This window comes from Oncorhynchus nerka, unplaced genomic scaffold (assembly GCF_034236695.1).
Source record: "Oncorhynchus nerka isolate Pitt River unplaced genomic scaffold, Oner_Uvic_2.0 unplaced_scaffold_17___fragment_2___debris, whole genome shotgun sequence".
Classification (NCBI taxonomy): domain Eukaryota; kingdom Metazoa; phylum Chordata; class Actinopteri; order Salmoniformes; family Salmonidae; genus Oncorhynchus; species Oncorhynchus nerka.
Genome location: NW_027040483.1, coordinates 481,607 through 500,000, shown reverse-complemented (window position 1 = coordinate 500,000; position 18,394 = coordinate 481,607). Strand labels below are relative to the sequence as shown.

Here is an 18,394-nt window from a genome sequence, read left to right as displayed (position 1 = left end):
CCTAGTCCGCTATAAACCAGTGAGTACTGCTACTCCCTAGTCCGCTATAAACCAGTGAGTATACACACTACCTAGTCCGCTATAAACCAGTGAGTACTGCTACTCCCTAGTCCGCTATAAACCAGTGAGTATTCACACTACCTAGTCCGCAATAAACCAGTGAGTACTGCTACTCCCTAGTCCGCTATAAACCAGCGAGTACTGCTACTCCATAGTCCGCTATAAACCAGTGAGTATACACACTACCTAGTCCGCTATAAACCAGTGAGTATTCACACTCCCTAGTCCGCTATAAACCAGTGAGTATTCACACTACCTAGTCCGCTACAAACCAGTGAGTATTCACACTACCTAGTCTGCTATAAACCAGTGAGTATTCACACTACCTAGTCCGCTATAAACCAGTGAGTATTCACACTACCCAGTCCGCTATAAACCAGTGAGTACTGCTACTACCTAGTCCGCTATAAACCAGTGAGTATTTACACTACCAAGTCCGCTATAAACCAGTGAGTACTGCTACTACCTAGTCCGCTATAAACCAGTGAGTATTCACACTACCTAGTCCGCTATAAACCAGTGAGTACTGCTACTCCCTAGTCCGCTATAAACCAGTGAGTACTGCTACTACCTAGTCCGCTATAAACCAGTGAGTATTTACACTACCAAGTCCGCTATAAACCAGTGAGTACTGCTACTACCTAGTCCGCTATAAACCAGTGAGTATTCACACTACCTAGTCCGCTATAAACCAGTGAGTACTGCTACTCCCTAGTCCGCTATAAACCAGCGAGTACTGCTACTCCCTAGTCCGCTATAAACCAGTGAGTATACACACTACCTAGTCCGCTATAAACCAGTGAGTATTCACACTACCTAGTCCGCTATAAACCAGTGAGTATTCACACTACCTAGTCCGCTACAAACCAGTGAGTACTGCTACTAACTGGGTCCGCTATAAACCAGTGAGTATTCACACTACCTAGTCTGCTATAAACCAGTGAGTATTCACACTACCTAGTCCGCTATAAACCAGTGAGTATTCACACTACCCAGTCCGCTATAAACCAGTGAGTACTGCTACTCCCTAGTCCGCTATAAACCAGTGAGTATTTACACTACCAAGTCCGCTATAAACCAGTGAGTACTGCTACTACCTAGTCCGCTATAAACCAGTGAGTATTCACACTACCTAGTCCGCTATAAACCAGTGAGTACTGCTACTACCTAGTCCGCTATAAACCAGTGAGTACTCACAATACCTAGTTCGCTATAAACCAGTGGATTTGGGGCACTGTAGACAGCTGTAGACAAACAATGTGCATTCTTTTGTGCAAAAAATGTGTGCTAATGTACCCATGCCCTTTCAAGGAATACATTCCTAAAAGAGACTGTCAGGTATTGTATCATTAAGTTGACCTTGGCCTATTTTGTGTGTCCTTTAGAAGCATCAGGCCGACTGGAAGCCAGAGATCCGGCTGCCCAGTGGCAGTGAGTATGTGGTTCTGAGCGGACTGGAGTGGAACACGGAGTACGATGTGTTTGTGGTGGCAGAGAACCAGCAGGGGAAGTCCCAACCTGGAACCCTGACCATCAGAACCTCTCCAGAACCCTCTGCCATCCCAGGTACCCCACCATGCACCAGGCATCAGGCACTAACACTGGCACTGCCACGCACAGCTGAGACAGCAAACTCAAACATGTCCCAAACAGGAGCCTTTTTGTTTCTCACAACCACATAAATATGACAGTATACTTAATAGGAATTTGACGTCTAGATGTTTTCAGCAGGCAAAATTAAGAAAATAGAAGAACAAGCCAGCTGTTGGTCAGAGCTGTTCGTGGGTGTTCACTCTGCAGCAGAAAATATTCACTCCTTCTAACTAGAACTCTCCACTGTCTGTCTGAGAGGGTATTGGAAGAGGTTGTTGTCTGTCTGAGAAGGTATGTGAAGAGGGTGTTGTCTGTCTGAGAGGGTATTGGAAGAGGTTGTTGTCTGTCTGAGAGGGTATGTGAAGAGGGTATTGTCTGTCTGAGAAGGTATGTGAAGAGGGTGTTGTCTGTCTGAGAGGGTATGTGAAGAGGGTATTGTCTGTCTGAGAAGGTATGTGAAGAGGGTATTGTCTGTCTGAGACGGTATGTGAAGAGGGTGTTGTCTGTCTGAGAGGGTATGTGAAGAGGGTATTGTCTGTCTGAGAGGGTATGTGAAGAGGGTATTGTCTGTCTGAGAGGGTATGTGAAGGGGGTGTTGTCTGTCTGAGAGGGTATGTGAAGGGGGTATTGTCTGTCTGAGAGGGTATGTGAAGAGGGTGTTGTCTGTCTGAGAGGGTATGTGAAGAGGGTATTGTCTGTCTGAGAGGGTATGTGAAGAGGGTATTGTCTGTCTGAGAGGGTATGTGAAGAGGGAATTGTCTGTCTGAGAGGGTATGTGAAGAGGGTGTTGTCTGTCTGAGAGGGTATGTGAAGAGGGTATTGTCTGTCTGAGAGGGTATGTGAAGAGAGTATTGTCTGTCTGAGAGGGTATGTGAAGAGGGTATTGTCTGTCTGAGAGGGTATGTGAAGAGGGTATTGTCTGTCTGAGAGGGTATGTGAAGATGGAATTGTCTGTCTGAGAGGGTATGTGAAGAGGGTGTTGTCTGTCTGAGAGGGTATGTGAAGAGGGTATTGTCTGTCTGAGAGGGTATGTGAAGAGGGTATTGTCTGTCTGAGAGGGTATGTGAAGAGGGTATTGTCTGTCTGAGAGGGTATGTGAAGAGGTTATTGTCTGTCTGAGAGGGTATGTGAAGGGGGTATTGTCTGTCTGAGAGGGTATGTGAAGAGGGTATTGTCTGTCTGAGAGGGTATGCGAAGAGGGTATTGTCTGTCTGAGAGGGTATGTGAAGAGGTTATTGTCTGTCTGAGAGGGTATTGGAAGAGGGTATTGTCTGTCTGAGAGGGTATGTGAAGAGGGTGTTGTCTGTCTGAGAGGGTATGTGAAGAGGGTATTGTCTGCGAGGACCACCCAAACGAACACTTATTTTTGAACATGCCCAGAGTTTGTTTTTTACAGTTAGTTTTTTGTGATGATGACAGACATCGCACAATTGTTTTCCAATTTTGAATCTGTTAGAATTAAACTTCTACACCGAAGCTGTGAGTGACACTATGAGTTTGCTATCTCAGTGTTACAACAGGCTACCTCCGCTATGGACAAAGGCTATCCTGCTACAGTGATGGGTACAGTGTGTAGATGGATGGTCTATCCTACTACAGTGATGGGTACAGTATGTAGATGGATGGTCTCTCCTACTACAGTGATGGGTACAGTATATAGATGGATGGTCTATCCTACTACAGTGATGGGTACAGTATGTAGATGAACGGTCTATCCTACTACAGTGATGGGTACAGTATGTAGATGGATGGTCTATCCTACTACAGTGATGGGTACAGTATGTAGATGGATGGTCTATCCTACTACAGTGATGGGTACAGTATGTAGATGGATGGTCTATCCTACTACAGTGATGGGTACAGTATGTAGATGGATGGTCTATCCTACTACAGTGATGGGTACAGTATGTAGATGGATGGTCTATCCTACTACAGTGATGGGGTACAGTGATGGGTAGATGGATGGGTCTCTCCTACTACAGTGATGGGTACAGTATGTAGATGGATGGTCTATCCTACTACAGTGATGGGTACAGTATGTAGATGGATGGTCTATCCTACTACAGTGATGGGTACAGTATGTAGATGGATGGTCTATCCTACTACCAGTGATGGGTACAGTATGTAGATGAACGGTCTATCCTACTACAGTGATGGGTACAGTATGTAGATGGATGGTCTATCCTACTACAGTGATGGGTACAGTATGTAGATGGATGGTCTATCCTACTACAGTGATGGGTACAGTATGTAGATGGATGGTCTATCCTGCTACAGTGATGGGTAATTTGTAAGTCGCTCTGGATAAGAGCGTCTGCTAAATGACTTAAATGTACAGTATGTAGATGGATGGTCTATCCTACTACAGTGATGGGTACAGTATATAGATGGACAGTCTATCCTGCTACAGTGATGGGTACAGTATGTAGATGAACGGTCTATCCTGCTACAGTGATGGGTACAGTATGTAGATGGATGGTCTATCCTACTACAGTGATGGGTACAGTATGTAGATGAACGGTCTATCCTGCTACAGTGATGGGTACAGTATGTAGATGGATGGTCTATCCTACTACAGTGATGGGTACAGTATGTAGATGGATGGTCTCTCCTACTACAGTGATGGGTACATTTACATTACATTTAAGTCATTTAGCAGACGCTCTTATCCAGAGCGACTTACAAATTGGTGCGTTCACCTTATGACATCCAGTGGAACAGCCACTTTACAATAGTGCATATAAATCTTTTAAGGGGGGGGGGGGTGAGAAGGATTACTTTATCCTATCCTAGGTATTCCTTAAAGAGGTGGGGTTTCAGGTGTCTCCGGAAGGTGGTGATTGACTCCGCTGTCCTGGCGTCGTGAGGGAGTTTGTTCCACCATTGGGGGGCCAGAGCAGCGAACAGTTTTGACTGGGCTGAGCGGGAACTGTACTTCCTCAGTGGTAGGGAGGCGAGCAGGCCAGAGGTGGATGAACGCAGTGCCCTTGTTTGGGTGTAGGGCCTGATCAGAGCCTGGAGGTACTGAGGTGCCGTTCCCCTCACAGCTCCGTAGGCAAGCACCATGGTCTTGTAGCGGATGCGAGCTTCAACTGGAAGCCAGTGGAGGGAGCGGAGGAGCGGGGTGACGTGAGAGAACTTGGGAAGGTTGAACACCAGACGGGCTGCGGCATTCTGGATGAGTTGTAGGGGTTTAATGGCACAGGCAGGGAGCCCAGCCAACAGCGAGTTGCAGTAATCCAGACGGGAGATGACAAGTGCCTGGATTAGGACCTGCGCCGCTTCCTGTGTGAGGCAGGGTCGTACTCTGTGGATGTTGTAGAGCATGAACCTACAGGAACGGGCCACCGCCTTGATGTTAGTTGAGAACGACAGGGTGTTGTCCAGGATCACGCCAAGGTTCTTAGCGCTCTGGGAGGAGGACACAATGGAGTTGTCAACCGTGATGGCGAGATCATGGAACGGGCAGTCCTTCCCCGGGAGGAAGAGCAGCTCCGTCTTGCCGAGGTTCAGCTTGAGGTGGTGATCCGTCATCCACACGGATATGTCTGCCAGACATGCAGAGATGCGATTCGCCACCTGGTCATCAGAAGGGGAAAGGAGAAGATTAATTGTGTGTCGTCTGCATAGCAATGATAGGAGAGACCATGTGAGGTTATGACAGAGCCAAGTGACTTGGTGTATAGCGAGAATAGGAGAGGGCCTAGAACAGAGCCCTGGGGACGCCAGTGGTGAGAGCGCGTGGTGAGGAGACAGATTCTCGCCACGCCACCTGGTAGGAGCGACCTGTCAGGTAGGACACAATCCAAGCGTGGGCCGCGCCGGAGATGCCCAACTCGGAGAGGGTGGAGAGGAGGATCTGATGGTTCACAGGATCGAAGGCAGCCGATAGGTCTAGAAGGATGAGAGCAGAGGAGAGAGAGTTAGCTTTAGCAGTGCGGAGCGCCTCCGTGATACAGAGAAGAGCAGTCTCAGTTGAATGACTAGTCTTGAAACCTGACTGATTTGGATCAAGAAGGTCATTCTGAGAGAGATAGCGGGAGAGCTGGCCAAGGACGGCACGTTCAAGAGTTTTGGAGAGAAAAGAAAGAAGGGATACTGGTCTGTAGTTGTTGACATCGGAGGGATCGAGTGTAGGTTTTTTCAGAAGGGGTGCAACTCTCGCTCTCTTGAAGACGGAAGGGACGTAGCCAGCGGTCAGGGATGAGTTGATGAGCGAGGTGAGGTAAGGGAGAAGGTCTCCGGAAATGGTCTGGAGAAGAGAGGAGGGGATAGGGTCAAGCGGGCAGGTTGTTGGGCGGCCGGCCGTCACAAGACGCGAGATTTCATCTGGAGAGAGAGGGGAGAAAGAGGTCAGAGCACAGGGAAGGGCAGTGTGAGCAGAACCAGCGGTGTCGTTTGACTTAGCAAACGAGGATCGGATGTCGTCGACCTTCTTTTCAAAATGGTTGACGAAGTCATCTGCAGAGAGGGAGGGGGGGAGGGGGAGGAGGATTCAGGAGGGAGGAGAAGGTGGCAAAGAGCTTCCTAGGGTTAGAGGCAGATGCTTGGAATTTAGAGTGGTAGAAAGTGGCTTTAGCAGCAGAGACAGAAGAGGAAAATGTAGAGAGGAGGGAGTGAAAGGATGCCAGGTCCGCAGGGAGGCGAGTTTTCCTCCATTTCCGCTCGGCTGCCCGGAGCCCTGTATAGATGGACAGTCTATCCTGCTACAGTGATGGGTACAGTATGTAGATGGATGGTCTATCCTACTACAGTGATGGGTACAGTATGTAGATGGATGGTCTCTCCTACTACAGTGATGGGTACAGTATGTAGATGAATGGTCTCTCCTACTACAGTGATGGGTACAGTATGTAGATGGATGGTCTATCCTACTACAGTGATGGGTACAGTATGTAGATGGATGGTCTATCCTGCTACAGTGATGGGTACCGTATGTAGATGGATGGTCTATCCTGCTACAGTGATGGGTACAGTATGTAGATGGATGGTCTATCCTACTACAGTGATGGGTACAGTGTGTAGATGGATGGTCTCTTCTACTACAGTGATGGGTACAGTATATAGATGGATGGTCTATCCTACTACAGTGATGGGTACAGTATGTAGATGGATGGTCTATCCTACTACAGTGATGGGTACAGTATATAGATGGATGGTCTATCCTACTACAGTGATGGGTACAGTGTGTAGATGGATGGTCTATCCTGCTACAGTGATGGGTACAGTATGTAGATGGATGGTCTCTCCTACTACAGTGATGGGTACAGTATGTAGATGGATGGTCTATCCTACTACAGTGATGGGTACAGGTATGTACATGGATGGTCTATCCTACTACAGTGATAGATGGATGGATGGTCTATCCTGCTACAGTGATGATGGGTGGATGGTCTATCCTACTACAGTATGTACATGGATGGTCTATCCTACTACAGTGATGGGTACAGTATGTAGATGGATGGTCTATCCTGCTACAGTGATGGGTACAGTATGTACATGGATGGTCTATCCTACTACAGTGATGGGTACAGTATGTAGATGGATGGTCTATCCTACTACAGTGATGGGTACAGTATGTAGATGGACAGTCTATCCTGCTACAGTGATGGGTACAGTATGTAGATGGATGGTCTATCCTACTACAGTGATGGGTACAGTATGTAGATGGATGGTCTATCCTACTACAGTGATGGGTACAGTATATAGATGGATGGTCTATCCTACTACAGTGATGGGTACAGTATGTAGATGGATGGTCTATCCTACTACAGTGATGGGTACAGTATATAGATGGATGGTCTATCCTACTACAGTGATGGGTACAGTGTGTAGATGGATGGTCTATCCTGCTACAGTGATGGGTACAGTATGTAGATGGATGGTCTCTCCTACTACAGTGATGGGTACAGTATGTAGATGGATGGTCTATCCTACTACAGTGATGGGTACAGTATATAGATGGATGGTCTATCCTGCTACAGTGATGGGTACAGTATATAGATGGACAGTCTATCCTGCTACAGTGATGGGTACAGTATGTAGAGGGATGGTCTATCCTACTACAGTGATGGGTACAGTATGTAGATGGATGGTCTGTCCTACTACAGTGATGGGTACAGTATGTAGATGGATGGTCTATCCTACTACAGTGATGGGTACAGTATGTAGATGGATGGTCTGTCCTACTACAGTGATGGGTACAGTATGTAGATGGATGGTCTATCCTGCTACAGTGATGGGTAATTTGTAAGTCGCTGATGGGTACAGTATATAGATGGACAGTCTATCCTGCTACAGTGATGGGTACAGTATGTAGATGGATGGTCTTTGTCCGTGTGTGTGGATGCAGTCTGTTTCTATATAGTTTGGCCTTAACTGGTACAGCAGCATTCCTGTACCATAGCAGGTCTTAGCTAGCTGAAACTGACTGCTTTTACTGACAGCCACAGACACCTGTGCTGCAACACTACACAGCTAGGCTGCGACAAACCCCTACCAGGCCTCAGGCGATGCAGAGTGCTTTACTGAAACATAGCAGGACTTATCCCTCCTCCTCACTTCTCCTGTTTGTTCTTTCCCTTCTAACCCACCTCCCAGATAAACACGCGTCCCGTTCACAACCGTTCAACCCCCAGTTTTCTTACTCATGGTTTGTGGCGTAGTCCTCACTCACATGCTGTGCTTTTGCTTTAACTTGCTTTTTAAAGCTAGAATCCTTAGTTGCTACATAAATGTTTTGACTTGTAAATTAATTATATATACCAATTGATTCTTGAAAAATATAACTTATAAATGCCTCATGAGCTTAGTTTAACAGTCGTACCCAATCAGAAACCAAAATAGAAGCTTTTTTTACTCTGTTTGTAAACAACGTAAACAAACACTGTATACCCTTAAAACATGGTTAAACTATCATTTTGATTAAATGGATGGTCAATAAAAATGGATGCATCCATAGGGCTGTCTATGAATATGAGAGTGGTTCAATTTCTCTAGGCCCAGCCCTCCATAGGCCCAGCCCTCTCTAGGCCCCCTTTTTACCAAAACAGAAGGGGTGACGGCATTGTTATTGTTTGCGGATTCTAGATTTAACTCCTTGTCAGTTTAAAACTACTTTTTTAACTTTTCTTTTGTTCTCTATTCAGTTTTGTTTACAAACTTGACATATTTTCTCTTCTCTCTCCTCTCCTCCCTCTCTTCCCATTTTCCCACCCTTCTGTCCATTTCCACTCTGTTTCCCTCTCTTCATGTCTCTGCCCCTCCCCCCCTCTCTATCTCTCTCCCTATGTCTCTGCCCCTTCCCCCCTCTCTATCTCTCTCCCTATGTTTCTGCCCCTTCCCCCTCTCTATCTCTCTCCCTATGTCTCTGCCCCCCCCTTCCCCCCTCTCTATCTCTCTCCCTCTCTCCCTATGTCTCTGCCCCTTCTGCCCCTTCTCTATCTCTCTCCCTATGTCTCTGCCCCTTTCCCCCCCCTCTCTATCTCTCTCCCTATGTTTCTGCCCCTTCCCCCTCTCTATCTCTCTCCCTATGTTTCTGCCCCTTCCCCCCTCTCTATCTCTCTCCCTATGTCTCTGCCCCTTCCCCCTCTCTATCTCTCTCCCTATGTCTCTGTCTCCCCTTCCCCCCTCTCTATCTCTCTCCCTATGTCTCTGCCCCTCCCCCTCTCCCTATCTATCTCTCTCCCTATGTCTCTGCCCCTCTCTCCCTATGTCCCCTCTCTCTATCTCTCTCCCTATGTCTCTGCCCCTTCCCCTCTCTCTATCTCTCTCCCTATGTCTCTGCCCCTTCCCCCCCCTATCTCTCTATGTCTCTGCCCCTTCCCCCTCTCTATCTCTCCCTATGTCTCTGCCCCTTCTGCCCCTTCCCCCTCTCTATCTCTCTCCCTATGTCTCTGCCCCTTCCCCTCTCTCTATCTCTCTCCCTATGTCTCTGCTATCTCCTCCCCCTGTCTTTGCCCCTCTCTCTATCTCTCTCCCTATGTCCTCTATCTCTCTCCCTGTCTCCCCCTCTCTCTATCTCTCTCCCTATGTCTCTGCCCCTTCCCCCCCTCTCTATCTCTCTCCCTATGTCTCTGCCCCTTCCCCCCCCCTCTCTATCTATCTCTCCCTATGTCTCTGCCCCTTCCCCCCTCTCTATCTCTCTCCCTATGTCTCTGCCCCTCTTCCCCCTCTCTATCTCTCTCCCTATGTCTCTGCCCCTCCCCCTCTCTCTATCTCTCTCCCTATGTCTCTGCCCCTTCCCCCCCCTCTCTATCTCTCTCCCTATGTCTCTGCCCCTTCCCCCCTCTCTCTATCTCTCTCCCTATGTCTCTGCCCCCCTCTCTATCTCTCTCCCTATATCTGCCCCTCTCCCTATCTCTCTCCCTGTCTTTGCCCCTTCCCCCTCTCTATCTCTCTCCCTATGTCTCTGCTCTCCCTTCCCCTCTCTATCTCTCTCCCTATGTCTCTGCCCCTTCCCTCCCCTCTCTCTATCTCTCTCCCTATGTCTTTGCCCCTTCCCCCTCCCTCTCTCCCTATGTCTCTGCCCTCCTCTCTCTATCTCCCTATGTCTCTGCCCCTTCCCCCTCTCTCTCTCTCTCTCTCTATCTCTCTCTATGTCTCTCCCCCCCTGTCTTCTGTCTCTATCTCTCCCTATGTCCTGCCCCTCCCCCTCTCTCTATCTCTCTCTATGTCTCTGCCCCTTCCCCCCTCTCTATCTCTCTCCCTATGTCTCTGCCCCTTCTCTATCTCTCTCCCTCTGCCTCTCTCTATCTCTCTCCCTATGGCTCTGCCCCCCCCCCTCTCTCTCCCTATCACTCTCCCTATGTCTCTGCCCCTTCCCCCCCCCTCTCTCTATCTCTCTCCCTATGTCTCTGCCCCTTCCCCCCCCCCCCTCTCTATCTCTCTCCCTATGTCTCTGCACTCTTGCCTGGTTTTGGACCCTGGTGGACGTCACTACATGAACACATTCCTCATTACGTATTACTCTTTTCTGAATCTGTGTGTCTCATCTTTCCGTTGGTTTTGACAATATTTTGGTTTGAGCAGCGACCCAAGGCTGTTCGTCTGTGACATACACTCTGATCTCCCTCGTCATGTCCATAGTAGCTGTGTTGCTGCTCTCATAGCTAGTTATATGAGGCGATGCTGGTCTCTCTCTCACACACACATAGAGGAAAGAAAGCTGTCCTTTCTCTGCCATGGCTGGTTGTCTCTCTGGATGGATGCCTAGACAGACACATGTCTCTCAGTGGGTGGGGAGTAACTACAGAATAGAGCAGCCTGATTGACTGAACTGAACCAAAGGCAGTGGTATCAGTTTAGCTTGGTTCCAGATCCGTTTGTGCAGTATAGCTAACTCCTACTGTCGTTGACAACAACCATAGTAAGAAGTTAGCTATACAGCACAAACATATATAGGACTAGGCTAGTATCAGACTAGGCTAGTATCCTACAGGTCAGTGCTGTACCACTCCGCTCAGCAACATAGCACAGCTAGTAGCAGCACTCTGAACTAGAGAAGTGAATGGAGCTCCAGTTGACATTAATGAACACTAGGGTTATTGTGAATACTGTGGTAGAGTACTGAGTGAATGGCGGTGAGTACCAGACAGTTTACGTAAAGGATGTCTATTATTTTTCCACTTACTATATTGTATGTACTGTAAAGATTTGTAATAACATTCATTTTTACATGGACATTTAATTAACAAAGTACCAAATTATAATATGCTAATATTAATACTGTTGTATTATGACACACATCGACATACATATAAGCATTATGGATACAGTTGGGAACTGCAGCAGTCAATTGTGTGTTATTGATTCCTGAAGAACTACAAATGTCATTTAAAAACTAGCAATACATTCTTTTATACTATTAAGTTGTGATTATTTTGTTTCACAACTGCATTACAAATAGACCCTGAAGTCAATACTGAATTGTTCATACTCTTTTTGGTAAGTGAATCAGAAGTCCCGAGGAGCAGATATTCAGGGTGCTCTCTTTTGAATGGGAACTGGACAGATAATGCTAGAGATCATGTATTGTGTGTGGTACAGTAGTCACTAGCTAGCCACACATACATGGTTGTTTACAAAATATCTCTTGATGCACATTATGCATTTTCTTCAGGTGTTTTTGGTTATGACTAATATCAAATAAAGTTGATTTAATACATATTAATGGGTTTGCATTTATTAGAGGGCAGGTGATTTAGATAGATGCCTTTACTGTTCCAAAGACAAGATACAAGTCACGTGTGATGTTTGTTTGAGCCTTGTCAGGGAGACATTGATCTCCCAATTTGAGCACATCAAGGTACCAGTATGAAGTTAACGTCTACAAAACATCTCTTCTCACTATGTCAATGTGCATGACAGGTGAGTTGTCTGTGTTTTATGAATCCATTATGTAGAAAACAGATGGTTCCATATTCTAACAGTATGTCCACATGCATTCAGCTGTCTAACTGTGGTGCTGTATGTTCCTAGTGAGTCATGCTGTGTCTGTACTGTAGATATAGACGGGGAGTCTGCCCTCTCCATGGGCATCATGGCAGGGATCCTCATCTTGGCCTTCGTCCTGCTGCTCCTGGCTGTGGACGTCACCTGCTACTTCACCAACAAGTGTGGCCTCATCATGTGTCTGTGTTGCAAGCCAGGCAGCGGAGCCAAGGGACACAACCTAGAACAGGGCAAGGCTGCATTCATGTGAGTGTCTACTGTCTCAATATGTGCGTCCCAAATGGCACCCTGTTCTCTATCTAGTGTACTTCTTTGGACCAGGGCCCATAGGGAATAAGGTGCCATTTGTGACACTGACACAGACTGAAAAAGGTGTCTCTGCATACTTGCAATTTAGATGCAATTTCACAGTTCTCATTTGCTAAGCTTTGGGTACGTGATGACCTTCGTCTTAGAATGTCTGGTTCAAGCATTTAATCATCCTCATTATGCTGTAGTTCTGTGTTACTGAGGTCCTGGAGTCTGTTGCCGTGGTGCCTATGTAACAATCAGAATCCTCTGTGTCCACAGAAAGGATGAGTCCAAAGAACCCATAGTGGAGGTGAGGACAGAGGATGAGTGCACAGCCAATCACAACGCAGGAGGACCCACGGAACCCAGTGAGACCACACCCCTTACAGAGCCAGAGTGAGTATACCTTGACATACACACACACACATGTGGGTGCGCACAGACACACACACACACACACAGAGATATCGTCGTTGGGCTAAAGCACAGTACATTCCTCTTGTAAGAATCCCAATATTCCTACACAGTTTTGAGTACATTGTAATTAATGGAATGTTGATGACTTTTTGAGCATAAGCAGTTAGTTTATACATATGTCTGTGATTCCTATAAGCAGATTGCACCGTCGTGTGCTCATGCTTTTATACTTTTTGTTGAAATTTCTCTATAGTCACATTCACACTGCACTTAGCCCAGGGTTAACAAATGCTTGCGTGAAAGGAGGGTTAGCTAACCCTAAACTAGTTTTAACCCAGCATTAAGGATAGCCCTGGTCTAACAACATGCGGTGTGAAAAACCCTTGTGTGTGTTGTAGTTTCTTGTGTGTTTGTTTTGGGGAGGGGTGTTTATTTCTTTGCTGCCACAATAGTTTTTTCTCAGGATATTTCTCAGTAGATTCATCTTTTCGATATCACGGTTGAATCGCTACCAGTCAAAGACGTGGATAGATCCACTGTGGTTTATTCCTGTATATGGTGAACTTGATGAAGCCCACCTAAAAACTGAGACATTCAAAACGGGAGTCACATGAGATGAGTGTCTGTTACAATTCAACCCTTCAGGTGGTTGTGTGTAGTGATCCTTTCCATTAGAAAGACCTGTTTTTAGTTCATTAGACCCTACATGTTCTCCATGTTAGTCTGTGCATGGACAGTGTCCTTTGTTATTTGATGTGCCTCACTGCATGGAACCTCCTTGTGTGTCCTTTCTCTCTGGTTGATGTTGTCTGCTCTGTGTGTGATATCTAACTGCATGCCTCCCCTAACCGAACCTCCTGCTTGCTCCTCCTCTCCACCCCTCCTCCCCAGTCCCCACGTCGGGTCCCAGTCACCTCACTGTCTAGTGTGTGTGTCTCTGCTCTCTCCCTGCTCTCTCTCCCAGGCTGGCCGCTCACACTGCTGCCCTGGCTCTGGATACCCTCTCGTCTGTAGCCACCATCTCTGACACAGCCAACACAACCTATGACCCCGCCCAGGACAGCCCCTCTAGTGAGAGCACCGCTCTCACCTGTAGCCTGTCTGCCCTCGCTACTGACCCCCTGCCTGCCCCCGCCCCGGCACCCACTCCAGAGTCCAACACAGCCCCCCCAACCCCCTTCATCTCCACCTCTGACATCACAGCTAGAGTAGCCCCCCTGTTAGACCTTCTAGGAGACAGCTCTCCTAGAGCAGACAACATGTATGCCACTGCTGTTAGTGCCACAGATTGCCCTACATCTCCTAAAAATTCCCCTATTCCAATACCACCTAGGCGTCGAAACTCTAACAGACCTGCTCCTTCTCCTCCCACTCCCAAGAGCCCCACACCTACCCATTCCACCACCATGGCCCCCAGGAAATCTGCCCCGGAAAGTCCCTCTCTTGCCCCCTCCACTGCCTCTCCTAGTCCAAACACCAGGAAAGCTGCCCCTATTGCCCCAGACAGCCCCTCTCCTGCTTCTATGGCATTCACTTTCCCAGCCTCTGACACCTCCACCTCTAAACTTGCTCCCACTACCACATCTGTCCCTAGTGCTCCTACTACTGCCTTCAATGCTGACATAACTGCTGCTATCGTTCACGAGGACACAATCAAATGTGCCCCTGTTTTCCCAGACATTCTCACTAGTATTCCAGTTCCCACAAGTGCCACACCTGCCCCTAATGCTTCCACTGCCCCGAGCTTTGCCACACCTGCTGCCCCCACGGTCACTATCACACTGGCTTCTACTATCTACGACACCCCAACACCCACCCTGACCCCCCACATGCCCACCACCACAGCACCCCAAGCCCCAGAGATAGAGTTAGAGTTGACCAATGGGGTGGAGACTGAGTGCCCCTCCATGCCCCCAGCAGAGCCCACTAGGTTTCAGAGTAGTCCCATTCCCTCCCCTGCCCCTGGCCTTTCCTCATCCTCCTCCCCCCTGGCTAATGGAAACGGGTTTGGGGCAGACCTCCAGGCCTCAAGCCCCCCAGCTCTGGAGGAGTTAGACAGTCCGGCCAAGGCTGCTCCACTCAACGACGAGTATGGCTCCCTCTAGAGGTTTATACGTGTAAATGTTTTTGTGTTCCCAGTCATCTACTATTCTATTATCACTCAGTCTCCACCTTTCCATTTGTCTTGTGAAGTAAAGTGAAATTGTAGTAGTCAATTGTGGTAACAGTGGTGATAATTGTTAATTAATAAGACCTGTGTAATGGTGACAAGTGCTGTAGTCATTGCCATGGTAGTGGTTGTGTGGATGTGTGTGTGTGTAGCGTCATGTGGAGTAGTAAAGTACTGTGTAGTAGTATGGTTCCCCTTGTAGAGTGTGTTGTGGAAGTTGTGGAAGTCTTGTAATGACAGTGCCGGGCATTAGTACTGCTCTTAGGCTGGGGATAGGGCCAGAAGACTAGATCTTTCACTCACCCTGCCTAATGTATATTCAATGGTAGGGCAGACACTGCAACAGACAATCAGTACTGTTCTATCACTTTGACTCAGAGGTGCTCTGCAATTATATTACTTGTGTTGGTATCAATCGTCTAACAATTACTACCTATGGCTATTGTCTAAATATCTATTGGAAAAGTAGCGGTTAAGAGCGTTGGACCAGTAACCGAAAGGTTGCTGGTTCAAATCCCAGAGCCAACTAGGTAAACGATCTGTTGATGTGCCCTTGAGCAAGGCACTTAACCCTAATGTATCCTGTAAGTCACTCTGGATAAGAGCGTCTGATAGAATGTAAATGTCTATATTTGGGGTGTTTTTTGTTTGAACGCAGCAGTTGTGGTTTTCTTTGGAATGTTGTTGTTTTTCTATTACATTGCAGATAGACTGTTCATTTCTAACATTTTCTCCATTGCAGGAAGATATTTGGAGGTGAGAAAAGTAAAGCGGAGGAGGCTGAGGTGAAGACAGCTCTGTCAGAGGTGACCACAGAACACAACAATGTCACACAGAGAAACGCCAGCGACAACAAAGCATGATTGGGCAGCCTCAGCCCATCCAAGATGGCGGCGGCAGCAACACTCATTACAGTCTGCAGCAGTTTTTCTTTCCAGTGCCCTTACTGCATTTCCAGAACAGCAACATGTGTCTGTGCAATAGAGTTCATTAGAGAACGATCTGATTGTGCAAACATTTTTATTCTCACATATGATTTGTTTTGCTACACACATGGAACACTAAAGAATTCCATTTGAGTGATTTCAAGTGGTATAGGAAACAAAATTCTAGTTTTTACAACTACTCAGAGTTATAATTTTTTCAGTGAGGATAAACAATGGATTATTCAGGAACATAACACTGAGTGTACAAAACATTAGGATTATCTTCCTAATATTTAGTTACACCCCCTTTGCCCTCAGAATAGCCTCAATTCATCGGGGCATGGACTTTACAAGGTGTCGAAAGCGTTCCACAGGGATGCAGGCCCATGTTGACTCCAATGTTTCCTGCAGTTGTGTCAAGTTGGTTGGATGTCCTTTGGGTGTTGGACCATTCTTGATACACACGGGAAACTGTTGAGTGTGAAAACCCAACAGCATTGCGGTTCTTGACACCTGGTACCTACTACCATACTCCGTTCAAAGGCACTTCAATATTTTGTCTTGTCTATTCACCATCTGAATGACACACACACAATCCATGTCTCAATTGTCTCAAGGCTTAAAAATCCTTATTTAACCAGCCTCCTCCTGTTCATCTACACTGATTGGAGTAAATTTAACAAGAGACATCAAAAGGGATCATAACTTTCTTCTGGATTCACCTGGTCAGTCTGTCATGGAAAGAGAATAATGTTTTGTACACTCAGTCTATATATACTGAAGAGATTGACCATGTAGACATTATTTTATTATTTCCATGTTACATTGTTCAAATGTTTGATGGCTAGTCTCATCGAATAGTCTCATCGAATAGTTTGTTTGCATGTCTGATTTGCAAATGGTTCTTAATGTTTTGTTTGAAACATTTGACTGTTTTACTCTTTACGTCTGTATTAGGGTGGGTTATCATACAGATTGTTTCATTGTTTCAAACAGAAGTTCATTGATTTGGTTAACACCACTTCCCCATGCGCCAAGGCAAGCTCTGAGTGACAGAGACAGACAGAAAGGAAGGTAGGGTTATTTCTAGCTAGCAGCCCACAGTGCTGGGAAAGCTTGGGTTTCAAAGAAAGCCATATTATCATAGATATGTATCAGGAGTTATCATATGAGATGTCTTCAACTCGCCTTACCTGGAGGTTCAGGAAATGAATACTGTATTGTGCTAAATGCAGAAGTACGTATTGAGCGAATATTGTACCGGTATTCACAATGGAACACAAGATCGAGCCATGTGCAACCGATCCAGTGGTTCTCACAGAGAAAGGTTGTAGAGAATAACGTTTAGTGATCTAAGTGAATGTCTCATCATGACCCAAGCACCACCACCTCCTTGTTTTAACATCAACTATGATGAGTATCTTATTATATTCACAAGAAAACAAAGAAAATGGCTGACATTTATCATTTAGAATCGTGTTTTTGAAGCAAAAATCTTTTAAAGCAGTTTTTGTACTCTATATGGAAAGGTTTCTTTTCCACTCCTGACTGCGAGCTTGTGCACTGTGACTGTGTCAATAGATTGTCTTGTCGTCACTTTCAATAATATCTGCATAGCTTTGTCGTGAAAGGTTTACCTGTATATTCTTTTTATATTGTATCTATGAAAACAGTACAGCAAATGTATATACAGTATAGAGTTGTTGATATGTCCCATCACACAGAGGTCTAGTGCAGTCTGTAACACAGCCTGGGGAGATATGTTGAGTTTTGGGCATGATGCATACAAACGGTACTTTATAAAATATGTGTAACAGAAACCCAAACAGACGTGCCTATGTTTGTTTAGGCAATGTGAGTTTCATATTGAGTTATGTGAGGGAGTTATCAGAATGAGGTCTGTTCGGGCCTATAAAACGCTTTATTTTAGTCTCCAGTTGTTGTTCAAGTGTTCTGTAATGTTGTCTTTGAATTGATTTCGTTTTTGTACAATAGCAGGCATCATGAGCTTGTTGCCTGTTGACTTTATAATGCCAGAGACGGAGGGCAGGTTGGTAATTTGACAACAGAAGAAAACAACACCAAAATGTTAATACTGTATGTTCTGCCACTTTCATGTAAACAATCATTCCCCTCAGTACATCAGTGGAATAGGACAGTCATGCCAGAACCTGTACAATACAACCCTCTGCTGTTGTCATCCTCCCACCCCGTCCCCTATCTCTGGGGCCTCTTGGTTTTACTGGGTGGAACCCAGTGGACCGTTCTGCTCTCGGCGGTCTACAGTCAGAGTACTAACCCATTTACAAAATAAAACAAGGTTTTGGAACCTCACGCTGTTTACCATTGTTTTTATGGCAAGTCATTGTTTTCTACAATGATATTATATTATTAGTGTGCCCTTTTCTTTCTGATGGAGTTTGTAGATGTAATATACAATAGTGAACACTAGATGGCATGAATTGACAATTTACAAATGTAATAT

At 46.3% G+C, this 18,394-nt stretch overlaps 1 protein-coding gene across 1 annotated transcript; it reads left to right on the top strand.

Moving 5' to 3' along the window:
- Window positions 1-1,211: 1,211 nt before the first annotated feature.
- LOC135571250 (neural cell adhesion molecule 1-like) lies at window positions 1,212-18,243 on the top strand (the record flags this gene model as incomplete). The annotated part of the gene is made up of 6 exons (XM_065017033.1): window positions 1,212-1,245; window positions 1,446-1,626; window positions 12,159-12,351; window positions 12,676-12,792; window positions 13,778-14,902; window positions 15,726-18,243. Coding segments are annotated over 6 exons (1,771 nt in total), but the record flags the coding sequence as incomplete, so codon positions are not given.
- Window positions 18,244-18,394: the final 151 nt, after the last annotated feature.